The sequence below is a fragment of the Triticum urartu genome, chromosome 6A (assembly GCF_056163025.1).
Source record: "Triticum urartu cultivar PI428250 chromosome 6A, HENAU_Tu73, whole genome shotgun sequence".
NCBI classification, from domain to species: domain Eukaryota; kingdom Viridiplantae; phylum Streptophyta; class Magnoliopsida; order Poales; family Poaceae; genus Triticum; species Triticum urartu.
Window position 1 is genome coordinate 534,401,255 of NC_141878.1, and position 23,012 is coordinate 534,424,266.

The 23,012-nt window shown below is 48.7% G+C and overlaps 2 protein-coding genes, 1 long non-coding RNA gene and 1 pseudogene across 4 annotated transcripts; 3 read left to right on the plus strand and 1 right to left on the minus strand.

Annotated features, from left to right (window-relative positions):
• The first annotated feature begins 2,777 nt into the window (after positions 1-2,777).
• Positions 2,778-8,699, plus strand: LOC125514717 (non-specific lipid transfer protein-like 1). Of its 2 annotated transcripts, none has more exons than XM_048680063.2 (3): positions 2,778-3,211; positions 6,949-6,966; positions 8,356-8,699. In XM_048680063.2, the coding sequence occupies exons 1-3, from the start codon at positions 2,860-2,862 to the stop codon at positions 8,493-8,495; spliced, it is 510 nt and encodes a 169-aa protein (XP_048536020.1). In that variant the 5' UTR covers positions 2,778-2,859; the 3' UTR covers positions 8,496-8,699. The 2 variants fall into 2 exon arrangements, with proteins under 2 accessions (XP_048536020.1, XP_048536019.1); XM_048680062.2 differs by lacking the exon at positions 2,778-3,211 and adding an exon at positions 6,227-6,715.
• A 554-nt stretch (positions 8,700-9,253) lies between these two features.
• On the plus strand, positions 9,254-10,951 carry LOC147966107 (uncharacterized; annotated as a pseudogene).
• A 548-nt stretch (positions 10,952-11,499) lies between these two features.
• Positions 11,500-12,163, plus strand: LOC125512573 (uncharacterized). Its single transcript, XR_007285432.2, has 2 exons — positions 11,500-11,933; positions 12,029-12,163. It is a non-coding gene; the product is annotated as an uncharacterized LOC125512573 (long non-coding RNA).
• Positions 12,164-16,189: 4,026 nt separating this feature from the next.
• Positions 16,190-18,442, minus strand: LOC147966108 (7-deoxyloganetin glucosyltransferase-like). The gene is made up of 2 exons (XM_087528647.1): positions 17,485-18,442; positions 16,190-17,354 (listed from the first exon to the last, which is right to left on the minus strand). Exons 1-2 carry the CDS (start codon positions 17,924-17,926, stop codon positions 16,420-16,422), a joined length of 1,377 nt encoding a protein of 458 aa, XP_087384773.1. The 5' UTR covers positions 17,927-18,442; the 3' UTR covers positions 16,190-16,419.
• Positions 18,443-23,012: the final 4,570 nt, after the last annotated feature.

Here is a 23,012-nt window from a genome sequence, read left to right on the forward strand (position 1 = left end):
AGTGACACTCTGTTTGTCTATGTATTCACACATGTATTATGTTTTCGGTTAATACAATTCTAGCATGAATAATAAACATTTATCATGATATAAGGAAATAAATAATAACTTTATTATTGCCTCCAGGGCATATTTCCTTCAAGGCATGCCTGCTGTGAGAGGGTGAACGCGTGTTGCGACTCCTGCTCGTCCTCTGCGGTGTTGGCGCCGTCTGGATCTCACGAGGGCCGGGTCGTCCGTACGGTCAAGCAGCATATGCTAATCTCTAAGGTCACCTACAGCCGGACTGAATAAATTTGGCCTCTCAAACGTTCACGGATGCGTCCGTCAGTGTGCGGGTGTGTCTGTTTTGACTCTATTTTCTCATTCATGCAACCATGTCCTTCACTTTTACCTTATATGTCCAGTCACATGCATATGATTGATGGAGAAGGAGAGAGAGAAAGAAAAGAAGGAAAAAAGATGCTATGTGGTGGGCCTAATCCTATGTGACGGACGCAGTACCACTGACCGGACACGCCCAGGCACTCCTTATACTCATCTCATACATGAGATGAATATGAGGAGTGTCAGACAACGCGGACATTTAAGGAGGCTTTGAGGGGTCTGGTTAGATAAACTTTTTTGCTTCTCTCTCCTGTTCGGTCAGTGGTCCTGCGTCCGCCTGATCAATTTGAAGAGTCCGCCTGTAGATGCTCTAAGGAGTCAGATGTGTGCCGCCGCCGAATCAACACCAAGTTAATGCAGAGGGTATTGCAGCGTCGCGCTTCAACGCGGAGAAGAAAGCAAAGGAGGATGCCTGTGCTTGAATCCTCGTGAAGGAGCAAACCAGGGTCGCCCCTGACCTCACGGAGGAGAAAGCCTGGGCCATCTATGCCTTAGTCGGCATGCCCGCAAAGTCAGACGAGAACATGTCCCATGCCTCCTTCGACACATCCAACTCATGCGGCAAACGGATCCGCCTCGACCCCTACATACTCTCCAAACTCTATTTTCGCGATAACGACGACAAGTTCAAGGGCAAGGGCAGCCGTCAATGAAATTTCCCTATCTACTCCTAGCTTAGTTTAGTGTTGTCTTACGCCATCGAACTGTCTAGTCTTAGTTTAATATTAATGTTGTCCTCTGTTGGCCTATGTATGTATGTGTTGATCGACGTTGCATGGTTTGTATGGATTTTAGAGCAACTCCAACACACTGACACAAACGGACGCGCGTTTTGTCCGCCTTTTGTACTTTTGGGTCGACTGGCTGCTCATCGTCCGCCCCCTTTTGCATTTGCAGTGGTCATGTGCCCAACACGCGGACGCATTTTCGTCCTCGCGGCCGGCCTGCTGTGTTTTTGCAAACATATGGAAATTTGACCCTAGTTTACATATTTCAAACCAAATACAATATCGGTTGTCCGACGGTGGCGACGCGGGTTCGTCCTTCACGCGGCACTCAATTTGGACGCCGCGGTTGCATGCCGGGGACGTCAGGTCCTCCTTGATGCGACATCTGATCTGAACGTTACCGTGGTTGCGTAGGGGGACGTCGTCTCCTCCTTCACGCGGCGGAGTGGAAACGTGATAGAGCGGTAGAGTGGAGATGCAATAGCGCGGCGGGGATGACGGTTCCTCCTTGTTGGAACGCGGCGGCAAGGGCGGTGATGGGTCACACTCCTGGAGCGATCGCCCAGTAATGCTTCCGTCAAAGCAAGGAGGCGCGATTGACACTGCAGCAGCGCCTGGTCCTCCTCATTGCCGGAGGAGATGGCAATCTCCTTTTTTCCAGAGGAGCCGGTCGTCGTGGAGGCCGAGGGCCCCCGAAACCGCGGGCGGCGACGCCATGAGCTTGACGAAGATCGACTACTTCTGCTGGCGCGGAGAACCAATATTTCAACATCGCTAGAGTTGGTGAGGCTTGGGGAGGAGGAGGGGCTCAGAGAGGAGAAGGTGTGGATGTGCATTGTCGGAACACGGTTCATTTAGCCGCGGCGAGGCCATGCGAACGGACGGCCAACCCGCTTCAATGTGGCGCAACGCGCCGAGTTGGTTTCTTGAGGCGCGACACCCACATTGAAGCAGTGACACCCGAGAGGTTGCATCGTTAGCGCTGCCCTCCCAACCGGTCATGTCGCACAACTTCAATGTCGGTTGGTACGTGCTCTGGGCTGCCATGAATGCGGGAAAGAAAAGCGAAGCATGGGTTGGATGGAAATGGTGGGAGAGGCCGAATGTTTTTTTAGGTGGGCTAGGATATTCGGAAGCGGGCATGGTTTGCGAGTCCGTACAGTCGAACAGAGCAATACAGGACCGCGCTAGATGGCAAAATACGTCCGGACCGCGTGATATGAACGATTACGAACAGTTTGAGAGTCGGCATTGGAGATGCCCTTAGTCTCCTTTTCCATAGGTAATACAAAGGATTACAAATTCAGCCAGCCGCTTTTTCCATGAGAGGAGGGCAAACTTAATCTGGTTCAAATCTGATGACGTCAGTTTGATCAATTTCAATGACATCAAAGCAAATCCGAAGAGACAAGAGAGAGACAGAGACTTACACACGAGATTGACGAGCAGAGTGGCGAAGTGAAAGCTTGATCAAGTTCAAAACAAATCAGATGATAGCAGTTCAATCAATTCCACTGCTCCGTCGACCTCCCTCCGTCGACCTCGCGTCCACTTCAGCGGGTCAATTCCACTGCGCGTCGACTGCGCGTTTCTGTCGTCCTCGCGCCGTATACGTCCGAGGATCTCGCTTAAAAAATGACTCCACGCCACCTTTAATTCTGTCCACCATACCTGGTTCGCCTCCCAGCTCCACCGCCACAGACTCGAATCCACTCCACTCGCACCCAAGCGCACACCACACCCCATGGCTCTCACCGGCGGCGCCACCACCGCAGCGTGCATCCTCGTCCTCCTCGCACTCGCCGGCGCCGCGGGGGCAACCTTCTCGGGCTCGGCGCCGCCGCCGGTGGACTGCTCGGCATTGTTGGCTGGCCTCGCAGACTGCCTCGACTTTGTATCGCCCGGCAGCAAGTCGAGCCAGCCTTCCAAGACCTGCTGCGGGGAGGTGAAGACCTCCGTCGGCAGCCCCGCCGTCGTCGACTGCGTCTGCGCCGCCATGTTCTCGAAGCTGACGCAGTTACCGATCAACAGGACACGGGTGTACGCTCTCCCCGACGCCTGCGGCACACCCGCCTCCGTCTTGAACAGGTGCCATGGTGAGCACCGTGCCTTTTCTCACTTCTTTCATAATCTTCTTGCCCTGACTCTGGCTAGAATCTGCTTCCCTTTTTTACATCAAGAAACTAGAGCTAAATCGTGTTGTTTTACTAGGAAGTTTATCGTTGATTTGATTCCTGTGGGATTTACGATGAAAGATCTCAATTCGTGTTAGAGCATTTGCAACAGCAATGCACAAATCTGACCCCTCTATGTCCGCGGACACATCCACGAATAGGGGCCAACCAACCCATGTATGTCCTCCCTGCAACCACATCCTTCACTTGCAAAATCTCAAATCCATGTAGCCACATGCACGTCGATCATTTCATGATACGGATACATGTAACAATGATTATAGCACACAATTAAAATCTAGGGCGGCGACCATGTCCGAGGCGGCAAGGACAACTGTGCATGGTTTGAGTCTGATGGTGGTGGTGTTGTGGGTTGGGGACAGCGACGAAGCTAGGGTGACGGCGGCGGCTGAGCAAGGGAAGGGGTGGCATGGAAGAGACAAAAGAAGGCAGGTTGGGCAAAGGCAAGGGATGATTTGGAGAGATATGAGATGAACCTGACCTGTCGGGTCCGACATGCTGGACGCGTTCGAGCGTCCCCATATCCACCCCACATATGGACTGAATTTGAGGGGTATCGGACAACCCGGACATTTAGGGAAAAATGTGTGTGTGTGTGTGTTTGTGTTTGTGTTTGTGTGTGTGTGTGTGTGTGTGTGTGTGTTGGGGGGGAGTGGGGGTGTGAAGTGGAGGGTCTGGTTGTAGATGCTCTTAGACCTTTTTGGTTGGATTTAACCTTCATGTCTTGTTTGATCGCTGTTGTGTGGGCTAGCGAAGCAAAACAATTGCATGATCAACATGTTATAACATAGAGCAAACACAATCCCCTGCACCACAAAACATAGGCCAAAATGAACCAAAAGTGCGCATCAAGTCCTATGATGCTTGATGCCCAATTTTGTATCTGTGTATATGCACCACAAAGCTTGTTAGTGGATTCTTAAATGGCGTACCATCGATGGTTGAGCGAGCTCGCATTCCGATCAAGAATAATTTTAGTATTATACAACAGGTAGAGTTTGTTCTCATGAAAGAATGCATGCACCCTCCTCCAAAATGCCCCCCCCCCTCTCTCTGCACCGACAAACGGGTCAATACATGTGCCCAACCAAGCCAAGCACAACAATTCGTCCTCTTTCGTCAAGTAGGAGGCTCCTCTCCTTTTCTTTGTCTGCACATCCTGCACTTGCGAGTATTGATCTTCCACTCTTCGGAATTCTCGATCTACGTTGATGATATTCATCATCACATGTTCGGTCATCATTGAGATTGGGTGGGTGGTCCTAATGAATACTGTCCAGGCACCCGTAGATGAGGGCTTCTCTAATGGTATCCGTGACTAGATGGGTTGCGACGACTCGGTGAAGTTGCAATAACTGGTGAGGTCATCGGTGAACGGTCAAGGCCTGCCGGAGTAGGTTGAAACTCCAGACTGCTGCATGGCTGCCGACCCATACTGGGTGGACGCAAAATAGTAGGGCAATGCATACTGGGTGGGCCAGGGCAACGCATATCCATGTGGCATCGGCACGACAGTGTGGTGTGGAGCACGCTCGGACCGCCCCACCTTCTCCCTCGTGACGAAGACCGTGTTCAGCGTGGAGTCGGTGTACCTGCACGATGGCGATGCCGGGGCCTCGAAGATGTTGATGGTTCGTCGGACCAGAGAGGTCCATTACAATGGCGGACGGCTGGGACGAAGTCGCAGCAGGGGCGGCGACATTAGAGCTAGATTTGGTGGCGGTGGAGGGGGAAGAGGGTCAGGAACGGGAAGACTGTGGGAGAGTGTGAAAACCGTGTGGTATGGAGTTTTGATTCAGGTGTTGGGAGTCCAACGTATCATATGTCTAAAAATCTTACTCCATCTCTCAATTTGCAGTCGACTTGAGAGATTTTGGTCCGGATACGTCTGACTCAAAGTAAGGGTCCCGCGTTAGAGGCTAAAACTGTTGGACCGTCTGGTCTGAATATTTGAGGCTGGAATCGGGGCCTACATTGAATACGGAACCAATCCACATGCGACAACTTATTTAGTAAACAGGTCGACTTTATTAATAAATTTGACAAAGTACATGAAATCAAACAAAAACGAGTCAACAAAGGACCAAGATAAAACAAAAAGTCACATCAAAGTCTTATGTGGTCATTGACCCTAGATCCATCTCTTGCATGTCGACTTTTCTCCGTCCATCCAATGAAGAAACTACACCAGACCAAACATGCACAAGCTTTGACTATTCTCACAGGTTTCAAAGAGCCGCATAAGGTGCTCACCCCGAATAGGTGACAACCTAAAATTGTTGAACACACTGTGGCGAGGACCCCCCCCCCCCCCCTTGCAAGATAGGTTGTCGAACTGCTACTTCATCGTCATATTGTCGAGGAAGAAGATCGAGAGCACAAAAGAACAAATCAACACACTCAATGACAAGAGCATGCTTGACAATATTATCGTCGCCACCATCGTCAAGATAATTTGAAGCAGCGGGTGACATTCCACGAGAATGAGACCGTCGATATGTGGGAGCAAAAACGAGGCTCGCTGGTGTAAGTCGCGTCGGCCACGACAGCCACACCCGGACGGGGATAGAGCCATGGAGCTTATATTTTGTACGACACCGCCTCTATCATTGAAATTTAGCCAATTCTAGAAAAAAAAAACCTTTACCGTCAAAGACATAAAAATCAAACATAGATTAAAGAAAAAACTAAACTCTAAGCGTTGATCTGTAGTTTCCCAACCTCTAGAAGGCCGAAAAGACGACTGAAGACCAGGAGGACCAGCAAAAGTCACGAACCCAAGTCGTCGGCGGCTAGGGTTATTAGTCCCACATTCATACCACAAAAGATAATCAAACGGTCCAACAAAAAAGAAAAATCAAACGGTTGGGGCCCACGGTCGCCGTAGCCCATCCGCCACTTAAAAAATGACCCCTACACCCCTCCTCAACTCCGTCCAACGAACCTCTTTCCCCTCCCCGCATCCCAAGCCTCCCCGCTCCATCGCCACACGCTCGAACCCACTCCTCTCACGCTCGAGTGCACACCGCACCACACCAACCAGAGCAGCCATGGCTCTCGCCGGCGGCGCCGCCACCGCAGCGTGCATCCTCGTCCTCCTCGCGCTCGCCGACGCCGCGGGGGCGGCTAACCCGTCGCCGGCGCCCGCGCCGGCGCCGGACTGCACGGAGGCGTTGATTGGCCTCGCGGACTGCCTCGACTATGTGATGCCCGGCAGCAAGTCGGCTCGGCCTCCCAAGGCCTGCTGCACGGAGGTGAAGACCGCCGTCGGCACCCCCGCCACCGTGAAGTGCCTCTGCGCTGCCCTGGACGCCAAGACAACTCCGATACCGATCAACATGACACGGGTGCTCGCCCTCCCCACCGCCTGCGGCCAGTCCGCCTCCGTCTTGAGCAAGTGCCACGGTGAGCACCGTGCCTTTCCTCACCTTTTCCAGGACCTTCTTGTCCTGGGTCTGGCTAGAATCCGCTCCCATTTTTTTTTTTACACCAAGGAACTAGACCTTCTTGTTTTACTAGTAGGAAGTTTGTGTCATTTCTTCGGTTCATATGTGAGATTTATTACTATGAAAGATCTCGATTTGTGTTGGAAATTTTTGGCTGGGTTCTGACCTTCTTCACCTCTTGTTTGCTTGCAGCTGCGGCGCCTGCTGAAGGTAACACATTCTTCTCTACACATCATCGTCTTTGTATTTCATTCTTTGATGCATGCACGTTTCTTATTTCTGTTGTCTTGTTCTCTTTCGTACCATGATTTGCATCTGTCTCAGTACTGCATATGCTCGGTAAAATGATGACGATGAACTCACACATCGTATTTGTGCGCTTAATTTGAGAGTCTGAACAAACAGAAGCTTCTTTAGTTACATATATGAAATTTAACTGAGAATATCTTTGTTACTTGTCTTTCTACTAAAAATTGACTCTAACCCTTGCGTTTCCACTAAAACTTGATCCACAAAATCAAGAAAGGAACATCGTTATTTTATAAAAATACTCTCCATTTGGTTCACAAGAACGGCATAAAAATGGGGCCGCCGCAGTGTTCGTCGTCCGTGAACACAGCTGTATATTATTTTTTGATTTTTTTCTGAGCTTTTCCGTTGGCTTGTATCCTTGCGAGCCATTGCATGTGCGCTCTGAGCCTGGGGTCTGGGCAGTCAAAAGATACAGACAAGAGCATATAGGCTAAAATAAAAAAAAATCTTGGAAAAAGTACAAGTAGCTAAAAGAATTTGGACGAGCGAGTCACATGCTGTGATAGACAAAACCCATGCTCCTGGCCTTGTATATGTGCATCGAGCGGTTCATTTCTTAGCCGTTTTTCGGAAGCACAAATGCATTAAAACAAGGCCCCCCTCCTGTACCGTATTTTGATTTTGGTGTACAAAGAAATCGTTTGTTTCTGGTAGGTATACTCCATTGCTGTTCGTGGGACCAGATTGGGATGCACATGTTGCCACTAATCCGTCCACTAGTCCACTAGCATCCGAGGAATGCCCCATCAGGCCACCAATACATTTCCTGCTAGTTGCCTACGTGGTGTCTCCTTCCGCGGTTTCATTCAAGAGCGGGCAAGCTGACAATTGCGTGGTTTAGGCTGGTTGTAATGGAGAGTATCATATATTAGTATCATGCATATGATACTAGTGTGTATGATACTACCTCTTTAATGTATAGTATCATATATTAGTATTATGTAGTACTTTATTTATTGGCATGCATGACAGAAAGTAGCATATCATTTATTATAATACGGTATCATGATATGATATTACACCCTCTCTTTCTTCATTTCATACTATGTCATTTTATCAAAATTGTCTAGTTGGCATGCATGATACTAGCTATGATACCACCATTACGACCAGCCTTACAGCTACTAGTCAGGTAGCTACAACAATAATGATACTTGTCCAAACTGCAAATTACGGAGCATGCATGCATGTGAACGCTACAATCAAACGTGTCTCGAGACAATTTTTACATTGTATAGCTGTTTTATATGGTATGCCCTTATAAAGTCTCTTCTTTCGTCACTGCAGCACCGGCGCCTTCAGCATCTAGTGGCGGCGCAACCGCTTCACCACCGAAGGCGAATGCGGCGGCGAGGTCTCCCGGCGGCGCCGCAACCATTATCCTAGCAACCGTGGCGACTTTGCTGCTCGCCTTCTATTACCTCTGAGGGCCGACATCTCCGCCTCTCTAACGTGTTCTGTTGCACAGACCTTGTGACTCTGTGTTGCGCAGTGTTGTAATCTGAGTTTACTCTATTTATCGGGATGGGCTCTGAGTTACTGTTATTATCATGTACCGTCGACTCAATTTTGAGTAGTAAATTGCCATGTACCTTGGACTGAATATTGAGAACTCGTTGCTAGTTATGACACTTTGTTGACTTTGGAATGTGCAGATGATCTCCTACGAACTTTTTTTTGGGTTATGAACATGTTTTTCATGAACTTTTTTGAATTCATGAACATTTTTTAGTTCATTAACTTTTTTTAATTTCGTGAACATATTTTTGAATTGACAAAAAATTCAAACTCACAAACATATTTGAATTTATGTTTTTTTTCCGATTCAGAATATTTTTTCGAATTCAAGAATAATTTTTACAATTCATGAACATTTTAACTGGATTTTTTTCCCGAAGTTCATGATGATTTTTTGAATTCGAAAATATTTTTTGAATTCATGAATTTTTTAAAATACTTAATTTTGGAATTGATGAGAATTATGAAACTCACGAACATTTTTTGAGGTTTTGAACATTTGCTGATTCATGAACATTATTAAATTGACAAACATTTTTCAAATCCATTTACATGTTTCATTACATAAATAAACATTTATCATTTTAAAAGGGGGAAACGCGACATAAAAAATTTATATTTTTTTTGTAATTGTTTTATATGTGTAAAACTAATGAATTAAAATAAAAGTTGAAAAACAAACAAAAGAAGAAAAAAAAGAAAGCCGTGCTAGCTATCGGACGTGCCAATGGTCCGGCCCAGCCCAGCCCAGGAGCGCGTGACTGTCTCACCTAGCGATGCCTAGCGTGCTGGTCGCGTGAAGCGACATACAGCACCGCCCGATCCCATCCCCAATCTCGCCCTGCCCTTGCCCTGGTGCTATCTGTAGTACAACTCCGCCGCCCGTGGATCTTGCTCCTCCATCTTCGCCCGGCAGGCAACCCGTATCCATCAGCGACGGGGACAAGGACACAAGGTGATTCAACCAGGAGCCATGGGCGTCCGGCGGTTTCTGAATCTGTTCGCGGCGAACCGCCCGGGCTGCATGTATTCGCTGCGCCGCTTCGATCTCTCCCGCAACCAGTTCTTCTACACCACACCGGCAGAAGTAGCTCTGCACGGGCGAGTTCTGCCGCGGATACAAAGAGACTCTGCATCATCTTCATCCCTGAAAAAGGCCTGCGGCAGGGTCAAGAAGCAGCAAGCCTCAGAGATCGGGCCGATCCGGTTGCCGGCGCGACTCTTCAACATGCGGCCGGCGCCATACCCAAAGCCAAAATCCGACGAGCTCAGAATGGACGCGTTCGCTCTCTCGGAGCGCAGCATCGTGTTCGCGGACCGCAAGGGGCACGTCTTCACCTACGACGCCGACTCGGACTGCCTCGTGACCATGCCCGGCCTCCACGCCCCCAAGGATGAGCCCTTGGCCGTCTCCGTTCCACGCCCCGGAGGCGGCGAAGGCGGCCTCTACGTGATCGAGAGGCTGCTCCGTCCTGGCAAGAGCTTCCAGTTCGAGGCCCTTGTCTCCGGCCAGCACTACAACGAGTACCATCCCTGCCGGACCTGGCAGTGTGAGGAGCTCCCGCTGCCGTCCCTACAAGAAGACGTGTACCTCGGCTCTGTCGCGGTGGTGGGCAACGTCATCTGCATCTCTGCGGATCACTTTGGCACCTACTGCTTCGACACGGTGAGCCGCTCCTGGAGCTTTGCCGGTGACTGGGTGCTGCCCTTCTTTGGCACCGCCGAGTATGTCCCCGAGCTCAACCTCTGGTTTGGCGTCTCCGACCAGGACTACCACTTGCCTTGCGCGGCCGATCTCTCACCCGTCCTCGCAGGGCAGCGGCCGGAGCCGGGCCTGATTTGGGCGGACAATTACCTGCCGGAGGAGTGGCATCATAGTGGCATCATAGCGGCCAAAATGGTCAGCCTGGGTTCTGGAAGGTTTTGCCTCATCAGGTTCCTTGAAACTCAGATACCCAGCATCGATACTGAGCTGGTATTTGTGGACAAAGCGTATGCTGTCTTCACTGGTCTGGAGGTGGTGTTAGCTGGGAAGGGCAATGGCAAGGGCGCATAAACGGTAATAGGCTACGCATGGCTAGACACAAGTCCAGACGCTGCAGGAATCGTGACTCCAACTTCATCGAGTGTATACTCTGATGTCTCCACTATGCATCATCATTTAATTTGCCTGTTCCGCAGGTGGATGCGTCCTATATGGATTTTTTTTAGTGATTCAACAAAAAGTCAAAAAATTCTGAAGATATTTTGAAATATACTTGACCTTCCAATCTACTTGTGAGAACAATTTCACAAAAAGTAAATCCCCCTTTGACTTCTTTTAATTTTTTTTGGCTAAAATAATGTGAACAGTGACCTATAATAGCAAATAAATTTTATCTTTTTGCCCTGAAGTCAATGTTCGGTTTTTTCATGAAAATTTATATACTAGTAAAAAAGAAAGTCAATTTATTCTGAAAAAAGCTTCTAAACTATTTTGACATTTTGTTTAATTATGTTAGAAAATTTCCCATATAGAGTGTATATACAACCAGGTTCCAAAGTGTATTTCACTACCGCGGGCAGAGTATTGAAACAGAACTCTGTGGGGTCTTTGCTATGGTGTTCTACCGCTGTTTTATGCCTTGTTTTGAATCTTAGGACAAGGACGATGACGTTTGGTTCTTGAGTGTATCTACACCCTATATGGAAAAAAAATAACTACATAAGGAGTCAAAACTTCTGAAAATATTTTTGTGACCCCTTAGGACAACTTCATCGTTGCACATAAAGACAAACATCTCACATGTCCATGTGGACAGCTACAGTGAAGCCGATCATCCAACTGTATGCATCAAATAGGCATCAAATCCGGACTTCAGAGTAGGCCAGACAAATCTAGAGAAGAAAACACATGGGGTGTGAGGAGGGAGCGACTACTATAGAAAAGCACCTTGTGGTGCAAAAATAGAAAACTCGAAGCTGGACCACTCAATTGAGGATGGATGGCACAGATTCAACTGGTGGGATGTGTACACACAAATGCATGCTTCTGTGCAAAAAGGACCCTCGTTTCTACCTTATTTGCTTCTGAATGTGCCATCAAACGACAGCCCCCCCTCTCTTCCATCTCCCCTGTTGCTTCCCGACGGCGGCGGCGCTTTAGATCCGGTGGCAAGCGCCTCCCTTCCCCTTCCCAGCTACTCTTACTCAAGGCCACCTGACTCCTCCTGGCCGCCGTCACGGCGGTGAACCCCGGGGCCCTGCTCCTGTAGGCGCCTAGGAGGCACTGCGTGGCATTCCCTGTGCCCGCCTCCGGCGCATCTACGGCGAGAATGAGCTCGTGCTGTCTGCGCCCAAGCTGCAAGGTGGCCACCTCTCCCCTGCTTTCTCACCATGCCGCTGCTATGTACTGTCATTTTCTTTGCCGTAAATGACAGATTATATCACTACTTTGATGCAGGCTGATGCTAATCTGAAGCCATCTTTGATGCTAATTTGGAGCCATTTTCTTTGCCGCTATGCACAGTCCAGAGCTGGAGCCATGCCCTTTAGTTTGTAGTTCGTTAATCTGTCAATATTGAGATTACATTGATTCTGAAGCGTGTTAAGGATGCATTGTTAGTACTATTTTGAATAATGGATTTACAGAATTTGTGACATTCCACTCCTCAGTTTGTTTGTGTCAGTTTCTTTAACAAATAGCAATGCACTCCATATCTTTTTAAGGCTTAAAAAATCCTCAGTTTGTACAAGTCAGGCTCAAGTCCTAGTGCATGCTTGTACAAGAATCGATCAAGTGCTTCTGCTACTGTTCTAGGAGTTTTGGTACTCTAATTTGGAAGTTTTGTTTCACTCATAAGTAATATGGAGAATCAAATTAGAAGATTCAGTCCGGTCAGATAATTTCAGCGTCTTGCAGTTTAGCACAATTCACTAAAAAGATTAATACTTCCAGTTCCGTATACAGCATCTTCCGTATACAGAGTCAATAGCTTGAAAAGTTGGAAAGAAAGTAAATTTATTCTGCTAGGCAAAAAATAAAATAAAATTGTCCATTTATCAGCATATCAAAATCTGGATTCATGTATATAAGATTCATAGCTGAAATTGCTCTAGTTTAACATAGAATAATAAGAAGTGTCCTTGTATATATCAATCTGGATTCATGTATATATGATCTCGCGTGATAATTGATTTCTTGCTGTTAGTCCTCAATGTTGGATTTCACTAAGACAAATTGATCTTCATACACACCGTCAGATGGTATTGTTGATGCATATTTATTTGCTCAGCTCACAATTAAAAAGTTTTAGGTCTGAATGTATGACACATACATGGGCTTGCGCTAACTGAAACATACTTGTCACATATGACCTCTCCCAGGACAAGAAGCTGGATGAACAAGTGCTGCATCTGGAAGCAACTGTTGTGTGCCATCAAGATAGCAACGTTGATATAGTTCTTAATGGCAATCCTTGTTGTGTGATGATTAGCATGGTCCTTCAGACTTAGCATTGCCCGTCATGTACCAAAGCTGATGCAACTTTCGCTAGGAATTCTTGTTGATCCTGTCATGTTATTGATAACCTGATAGGAATGTCTTCTCGTGTTTTGCCTGGGAGTTCCAGTTTGACATGTACTCAAAAGATGTGGCGGGGATAGTCCAGTTTGACATGCAGTCAAGCCTTTGTGCTTAGAGTGGTCCATTTTAACATGTATACCCAATTTCTTGTGCCTGAGATGGTCCAGCTTAAACGTACTCACATATCAATGCCTGCGATGGTCCAGTTTTCTGTGTAGAGGCTGGCTTAATTTTGTTGTTTACTCAAATATCTTTGACATGCAATACTATGTGCAAAGGGAGGGATCAGGAATGAATGTTGTGAAGATATGCAATACTCCCTCCATTCCACAATGTAGTGCTTCCTCTATCTCCGTGCTTCAACTTTGACCGTAAATTTAACTATCAAGACCAATTGCGGCGGGGGCAAAAATTATATCAGTGAATTCGTATTCGAAAGAAGTTTTCAATTATATAATTTTTTCTCCCGCCGCAGTTGGTCTCGTTGGTTAAATTTATGGTCAAAATTGGACCTCGGGAAGCGCGGGCGCACTATATTTTGGAATGGAGGGAGTACTATTTACTAAGAACCAAACGATTGGACATTAAAGGTGGAGGTGGTTACTGCAAAAGTCTATTTGACATCTGACTATTAGCAGGGGGGGGGGGGGGGGGGGTGGTTTCATAAAACGCACATTAAGTGGCCTGGGATCCCTACATTTAAATCTGTACCATCTGCAATGGACCCTATGGCCCAGATTCGTTTTTCTATTTTTGCACCACAAGATGCTTTTCTATTGTAGTCGCTTCCGTGTGAGGACATGTGCTCCAACTGACAATAGACCAAATAGACCAAACAGATTGTCCAGACTTCCAAATCTTCCCTAGGTTTGATTCGTGTTTGTGACAACTCGAACGTCCGGACTGGTCCATGCACGTTTGATGAAGGGTGTTGGAGGAAAAAATGTATCTGGACCACATAGCCGAATGTACTCGGCTTATGTTATGTTGGATTGGATATCATTTTTTTGGAATGCATCCTCAGGGCTCTTTAATCATACAAGGGCGGAAATTAGAAACACAAGAGTTACATCAAGATTTAAAGAGATCGCTTCCAAAGACAGCACTTCCCTAGCATAAGTATGAGCTACCGAATTTGCTACTCTACTAACAAATTGCAGCTTAACCCCGGTAAACGATGGAGATCACCTTTCATCTCCATGAACACTTGACAACTATTGATCTGGCATCTCCCTTGATCCACTGATTGCACACATTTTGGCAGTCTGTTTCTAAGATAACACGCGAGAGACCCTTCTCTAGGGCTAGAGCTAGAGCGTCCCTACAGGCGAAAGACACGATCAATACCGGGCTCTTAATAGATTCATACTTCGTTAGCCTACCCATAAGGACTGATCCCTGATCATCCCAAGCCACCACTCCAGTAGTCGCTAGCCCACTGTGCATCGCAATGGTCCTATCAGCATTGATCTTCGTCCTTCCCGCTTTCGGTGGAGTCCATCGTGCACACACGCAGTTCTGCACTGGTGCATCCGGTTCTGGCACATCTAGTGCCGCTATCAACTCCTTGATGATTTACATTGATTTCGTCGGTTGGATAGCATTTTTACGTTCTGAATAGAACTTCCATGAGTTGTCTCATGTTATTTTAGGTTTATCATCAGATTTATTGCTGAGCAACTTTATTGGACTTTTGGAAATCACTTGCAAAGATTAACATAAAAATGTCCCTTGCGCGACCGATTAAGACCCGATTGTGAGGGGGCAGCAATCGGCGTTTGGGGGATGCTATCCTCCCTAACAACAACTTTAGAAGATACACGAAATACAATAATAATAGACGTACAAGCTTATTACGATACTTTTATGGAAGACAAAGCTGTCCTCTCTTATTAACCAGGTAAATACCCATGCGTTGCTATGTGATGAAGCAATATCTAAAGAATGGTAGCGTGTGAGCGATTGTCCTCGGACATGGTGGCGTCGACTGTGTTGTCACGATGTTGGTGGCTATCAACTCCTGCTCGGAGAAGGGTGGTGAGATGAGAGGTGTGGTCGGGCTTTAGATCTTGTCGGGTCCGGGCAGACATCCATCCATATTACATAGATAAAAAAATTATAAAATTGCAAAATCTGATATAACAAAAGGGTATAAAATTTCTCTGGAACGGGGTAGAATGTTAGAAAAATAATTTGGAAATCCTACATAGCAAACTTACGAAGACTTGTTCTCTGGTTTGCTACCGAAACTTGATGAAAAAAAGGTTGCATGGCAATTTGCATCCGTACATGGTCGCAAAATAATGTGGATTAAATTTGTTAGCGTATGTTTACTACATACATGAAGACACAAAAAATGTGGATTAAAGAATTGCCACCATGTAGAACACGAAAAATGTACTCCCACCGTATTGTTACTCCACTCAGGGCCATCATCACTCTCGGAAGGAACGAACTTTCTTAACAGGCAAATAACATACAGTAGTAGGAGAAATGATGTTCTACCATGCACGGGATATCCCGTGCATGGCTAAGCCATCCATTTCTTGGAGATCCGGATGCATGCAGGTCTGAGCTGCTCTATTTTCATTCGCATGTTGTTTATTCAATTGCATCTATTCCCTTATATTCTACTACTCTTGTGTCTTGTCACATCAATCATTTATTACTATGCTTTATCCATCAAAGAATGCATAAAAGCTATGCTTTGTCCACCATCTCATGTCTTGCTTCACTTCCATATGTTTTTTCACGTGTTTACAAATTAGAAATCATTTTATCTTATAAACCAAAATTTCAATAGAAGATGCATCTGCATATTTGTACTTCTCGTGACGAGGACTTTTAAACAAGAACATTCTCGAATATATTTTGACAAGTTTTAAAAATCAAATTTTAAAACACGACGAAACTTTATTAAACACGGTCTTGTTTAAAATTTCACTATAATATTTTCGTGCCTGATCTTGTTTAAAAGGTCTCATCGCGAGGATTATAAATATGCAAACAAATCATAAATCAAACTTGAGCTTCATGATCTATGTGGGTTTCAAATATCGTCAACTTAAAATATAGTACTAATTGACTAGGAGAAAAGAGATAAGCTGATAGATAGAGTAGGTAATACTATTCACCTGACTTTGTCAGACACGCTTTCAAAAATACATCTGACATGGTGGGGTAGATAATGCATGCGCGGTATATACCGTGCATGGTAGATAATCCGCTCTCAGTAGCGTTCTGTAATTACAGTGAAGATCCATGTAGAGCTAGTTCTTGGGCAGGAGCACGTCGCGGACCAGCTCGTCGAAGTTTCGGTGAGACGAGCCTCCGGGCATGGCCGCCTTGACCGCGCTCTCCTTCCACTCCTGCGCTCTCTTCCTCGTGCTCTTCCCCTTCTCCCCTTCCATGATCTCCGTGATAAGTCGGGCGACGGCGTCGCGCCGGACGTTGCTGTTGATCTCCATGCCGACACCCCACTCGTTGCACTGGTACCTACAGTTGGTCTGCTGGGCGGCGAAGAACGGCCAGCTGATCACCGGCACGCCGCCGCACAAGCTCTCCAGCGCCGAGTTCCAGCCACTGTGCGTCAGGAAGGCGCCCACGGCGGGGTGGTCGAGCACCTGCTGCTGCGGGCACCAGGACGCCATGAGCCCGCGCCCCGCCGTCTCGGCCAGGAACTCCTCGGGGAGCACCGCGGCGTCGCCCTTCACCAGGTCTCGGCGGACGATCCACATGAACTGCTTCCCGCTCTGCGCCAGGCCCCACGCGAACTCCACCATTTGCGCGTTGGTCATGACGGTGATGCTGCCGAAGTTGACGTAGACGACGGAGCCGGGCTCCCTGCCGTCCAGCCACTGCAGGCACTCGTCCTGCTCCTTCCAGAGGCTGAGGTTGATGGCGGAGCGCGGCGAGGGCGGCTCCTTGTGCGCCAGCAGCGGGAGCGGGCCGAGCGTGTAGACCTTGGGCAGGCCGAGCGCCTCCATGGCCTGCACCGCCTCGCCCTCCAGGTCGTCGAAGCTGTTGAGGATGACGGCCGACGCACCGGCCGTGCGCTCCGTCTCCCGCAGGACGTAGTGCACCATGTACTCGTCCGGGTCCGTGGTGCGTATGAAGGACGGGAAGTCCCCGAGCCTCATGCTCCTCAGCCCCGGCACGTCCTCCACCGGCGTGTCAAGGTATCCGTTCGTCAGCTGCTCGGCGTCTGCATGCATGCGTAAAGACATACATATTCAGATAAGTGCTTCGATCAGCAGCTGTCAATGGCCGCACCGAGCAGAAATGGCTGACGCGCGCACTGACGGGAAACAAAACAAAAAGCAGTACGTACGTACCTTTGAGTGGGGCGAGGCCACGGCCGATGAGGAGGCGGTAGTGGCGGTACCCGAGGTAGCTGATGGCGCTGGCGGTCCAGAGCTGGACGTAGGGGAGGCCGAGCTCGTTGGCGGCCTCCATGGAGAACCCCATGACGACGTCAGAGACGACGCAGGTGACGGGCGGGTTACCCGTGGCAGGGTCGTTGAGCCGGGTGAGGAGGTCGCGGAACGGCCCGAGGCAGGTCTCGGTGGTGGACTTGCAGAGCGCGGGGATGTCTTGCGTGACGTCGTCGTCGCCGGATGGCGGCAGGCCGTCCGGGATGGTGGCGAAGCGGAAGCCCGGGAGGCCGGCCACGGCGGCGGCGCCGCGGGAGCGGACGAGGCGGGCGTGGTTGTACTCGGTGTTGACGAAGGTGACGTCGAAGCCCCGGGCGTGGAGCAGCTTGGCCACGTTGAGCATCGGGGTGATGTGGTGTGCCCCTGCGCCGGGTATGGCAGGCACACCGCGTGCGGCTTCCCGGCGGCAGGTCCCATCGAGCCCATCTCCTCCGCAGACGACTCCTCACTCTCCGTATGTGCGCTTCGAGCTGACCAAGATCGGTCGATGGCAACCATGGCTTCCTCCTGGCTGAACTCTCGTACGTGGCCGGCACTTGCTTTGTTTTGGAGCTTGTAGGATCGTGTTAGTTGGACTGGATGAGTATATTGTTTGTTTATTGCAGCATGGCTGCTTCGAGCCTTGGAGGATGGAGACTTGATGGTCCTACTCCCTCTTCCACGGGAAGCAGCCGGGCCGGGCGTGTGATCAGCATGAGGTCGGTACGCGCGCAACGGCGCCGCATGGGCAACAGCCGCCCGGCGATCCTGCTCCGGCCATGTGCTATACGTGCGCGTGCGCGCTGAAATCGTCAGTAATGCTCTCCGTCTCGGCAGTGTCAACTGTCAGGCGATCCGTTGCGTTCCGAAAACCAAGTTAAAGAACACACTCCTTACTACATGTATGGCTTTTTTCTTTTCTTTTGAGAACCTACACCTACAAGTATGGCTTTGACATTGCTTCAATCATCCACAGTGGTTACGTGCTTGCGAACGCTCCTTTGAAACTAAGCTTAGTCGATGGTTATCAAGTTTGTACATCTCCTTGACCCAGTCTTGGGCTCTTGGCATGCGATTGCCATCAGTGTGGCCTCTCCTGGGGTATGGGAAAACGAAAGACAGGAAGTCAACAATTCTCTCACCATAATGCAATACGTTTTCTTCAGATGAACTGCTGCATGTGCTGTGCAACAGACAAGAAATGGGTCCAGAACGACGGCGGCTGCATGCACAGTGCGATCGTTCAGGTCAAGGCTTCTTTTGGCTCATAAAACAGAATTATTGTAGGAATAGAAATTTTGTTGGAAATGAGATGACATGTATCTTAAATCCTATAAATAGGAATAGAAAACGAGATGTCATTTGATTGACAACAAAGGAATTTTTTCATTGAGTCTAGGCTCATTTTTATTTTCATATAAAATGTGAAGGATAGGAACCAATCCTATATAGAAATAGAAATCTATTCTTATGAAACAAAGGGCTTTAAAGGAAAAAATCGTATAAAAATCCTATCCTCTAAATTCCTATGAAATTCCTCCGAACCAAAAGAGGCCCAAGAGTAGCAAATTATTGCGTTTGACATCTTGGTCACGTAACTGAGAAATGAGTGCAGGTCGTCCATGCAAACCAGCTAGATGCATGGATGTAACAAGTATATATTATTTTCTTTGGAGAAAAAAGACCTCATGGGCACATTTTTCACCGATAGTGTGACGCATTATCAGTCGCAAATCCAAATTTAGTTCAGTTGGGAACAGTGCCTACTTAAAACCCTATCAACCTGGATTGACGCCATCAGAACACAAGTCATCACTCACCCCTCACAATTTTTTAAGATCAAACTTGAGCCCTTAGAAAAAGGAGTAAGCTCTGCCTTTGCATTAAAAAGAACTAGATGATGCGCCGCTCGTTGTTGCTGGATTCTTGTTAAAATATGCATAAATAGTTTCTTAAAAACATCTAAAAACTAATGAAAGGCAAATGTAGCTTTAAAAGGTGAAAATATGAAACATATAAAAAGAGAAAAAATCCAACAAAATATAATTTCTAACAAAAAAAATACTCCTTCCGTCTCAAAATAAGTGTGTATATTTTGGGACGGAGGGAGTATGAAGGATGAAATGCATAGGTATTCTACAATTGCCAAAAACACATATTGTCACTAAAATCTAATGAAAATAATAATTTATAACTAACACACATGAGTTAATTATATGGCATCCCTGCATGCATAGAGTAATGAAAAAACATGTAATTTATGACTTGTATGCATCATTTGCTCGTGTGGCATGCTTGCATGTCTATAAAAGGTAGGTAGTGAATTGTAGCTATTTAGCAATAGAGATTAAGAATTGTCCGGTTAATAAGGTAAGCTGATTGAAAACCGTTACATAGAGAAGCACTAGTAGAAAACATGGTTTTGGTTCGGGCCTGGCCAGCCCATTAGTCCCGGTTCGGCTACGAACCGGGACCCATGGGGGGCATACGTCCCAGTTCGTGAGCCCAGGGGGTCGGCCGGGGCCTCATGGGCATTGGTCCCTGTCAGTGTCAAAACCGGCGGATCTCGGGTTACGGGGTCCCGAACTGTGCGTCTAAGGCGGATGGTAACAGGAGGCAGGGGACATGATGTTTACCCAGGTTCGGGCCCTCGATGGAGGTAATACCCTACGTCCTGCTTGATTGATCTTGATGATATGAGTATTACAAGAGTTGATCTACCACGAGATCGTAGAGGCTAAACCCTAGAAGCTAGCCTATGGTATGATTGTTGTTGTCCTACGGACTAAACCCTCCGATTTATATAGACACCGGAGGGGCTAGGGTTACACAGAGTCGGTTACAAGGGAGGAGATCTACATATCCGTATTGCCAAGCTTGCTTTCCACGCCAAGGAGAGTCCCATCCGGACACGGGACGAAGTCTTCAATCTTGTATCTTCATAGTCCAACAGACCGGCCAAAGGATATAGTCCGGCTGTCCGGAGACCCCCTAATCCAGGACTCCCTCAGTAGCCCCTGAACCAGGCTTCAATGACGATGAGTCCGGCGCGCAGATTTGTCTTCGGTATTGCAAGGCGGGTTCTTCCTCCGAATACTCCATAGAAGATTTTGAACACAAGGATAGTGTCCGGCTCTGCAAAATTAGTTCCACATACCACCGCAGGGAGAATAATATTTCCACAAATCTAATCTGCTGACACGTTTAGCAACATGACATCACGCATGGCCCGGTCATTATTCGAACCGTTTTTCTCAACCAGCACTGCACATATTGCGAGGCGGTTTTCTTGACACGTCTTGTCGAAGCAGAGATCGTGTCCCCCTTATTACGGGATTCTCATCAATACGGACGTGGGTAACCCAACCGCGTCATCAATTACGGCGCTCGGGGAATAAGCGATTTTACCAGGTAAGTGGGGAGGCGCATCGCCTCTTCCGCCCTTATAAAGGGACAAAGACTCACCCTTTTTACCCACGCCTTCTTCCTCCTTGCTTATCCATTCTCGCGCACTCGAGCTCCAGCGCCCAAGTTCGGGTCTTTCTCCTCAAACCCCTCCAAACATGTCCGGAGCGGGAGGCAAGTGGATGGTCTCCTCCATCACGGAGGAGAACATCGCAAAGCTACGGGAAGCCGGATATCTGGCCGCGGACATCGCGCACCGGCTGCCAGATGCGGGGCAAATCATTCCTACGCCCGCACCCCATGAGAGGGTAGTTTTCCTTACCCACTTTGTCCGCAGACTGGGATTTCCCCTTCACCCGTTTGTCCGCGGGCTCATGTTCTACTACGGACTGGATTTTCATGATCTGGCCCCCAATTTCATCCTCAACATCTCGGCGTTTATCGTTGTATGCGAGGCCTTCCTCCGCATCAGGCCCCACTTCGGCCTGTGGCGGAAGACCTTCAATGTTAAACCGAAGGTGGTGGTCGGCCAACAAGCGGAGTGCGGAGGCGCCATGGCGGGCAAAATGCCTAAGATCACCTGGCTCGAAGGCTCCTATGTGGAGACCATAAAGGGGTGGCAATCGGGGTGGTTCTACATCACCGAGCCGCGCGACACCAACTGGGTGGCGGCCCCCGAATTATGATCCGGAATCCCCACGCGGCTCACCTCCTGGAAAGAGAAGGGCCTGTTCTGGGGTTCCCCGGTAGAGCTGACCGGACTCCAGACCTGCATCAAGAACATGATGAGCAAGAAAATCAAGCTCGTCAACGTGGTCCAGGTCATGCTCTTCCACCGGATTCTCCCATGTCAACGACGGGTATTCAATTTGTGGGAGTTCGACCCGGCCAAGCACCAGACGCTGCGAGAGCTCTTCAATACGATGCACAAGGACGTCTGGAAGGTGCTGTTCAAGGGCGCTGAGGTATCTCCTCCCCTTACCGAGGACCGCGGACTCAGCGCAAAGCGCCATGCCAATCCGGTAAGTTTTGATATCTCACAGGATATTTATTTGCCCCAGTTTAATCATGTGCGGGATCTAAGCTTCCATGCCATTAACATGACTGGGTAGAGACAACGGAGCGGATCGATTGCCGAGCCCCCGTGCCTGAAGATCCTGCAGATGCTCTCCTAACGGAGATGCTGGTTCCAGCGCCTTACGAGGTGCCGGTGAAGAAGGCCAAGAAGAAGGCCACGGGGACCCGAAAGGGTCTCCGGCGCAAGGTTATATCGGACTCATTGTCTGATAACTCCGAAGCGCACTCCTCCCACGAAAACGAGGAGGAGGAAGAGGAAAGTCCCCCCCCCTCAGCCGGGGGAGACAAGAAAAGGAAGGCCGCCCCAACCGGGGAGGCCGAAGGGTCCAAGAAGGGAAGGACCCTCCTTCCGGACTGCTCCACGACGGCCGCCCACAGCGACGACGAGTGGTTACCCAGGGACAAGCCCCTGGCGAAGTCGTAAGTATCCAGATACCATAGTAATTCATGGTATGTTTTATTGCACTGCTTCTCCTTACGCCGAATATGGTTATGCAGTCCGTCCCGATCCCGTATCGACGGATCTTTGTCGGACGGTTCTTTGGACTCGTCGAATATGAATAGCAATTCACTTCCGACCGCCTCCACCCCTTGTCCTATGGACAACGTCGAGGTGTTGTCTCAAAAGGCACAGAGCTGAGGGGAGGTAGTCCTGGGGGCGCCTCAAGGCGACCTTCCGGACCCTGGGCGCAAAATGAGCAAGACTCCCACGGGCTCCAAGTTCGGCCCCCAGCCGAACACTGTGCTGGAACCTTCCGTGGTTCCCGACTCTGGCAGGCGACCTCCCGTTGAGGGGGGCAAGCCGCCCGTGCCGGTGGCCTCTGTCCATCCAGAGGCACCGGAAAACTTGCTGAAAGCGCTTCGTGGCGCTTCCATCAACGAATAGCAACACACTATCATGAGTGTGGTGATCGAGAAAGTTCAGTCCGCCAAAAACGGACTAACCGAAGCTTGTGCCAGCCTCCTAA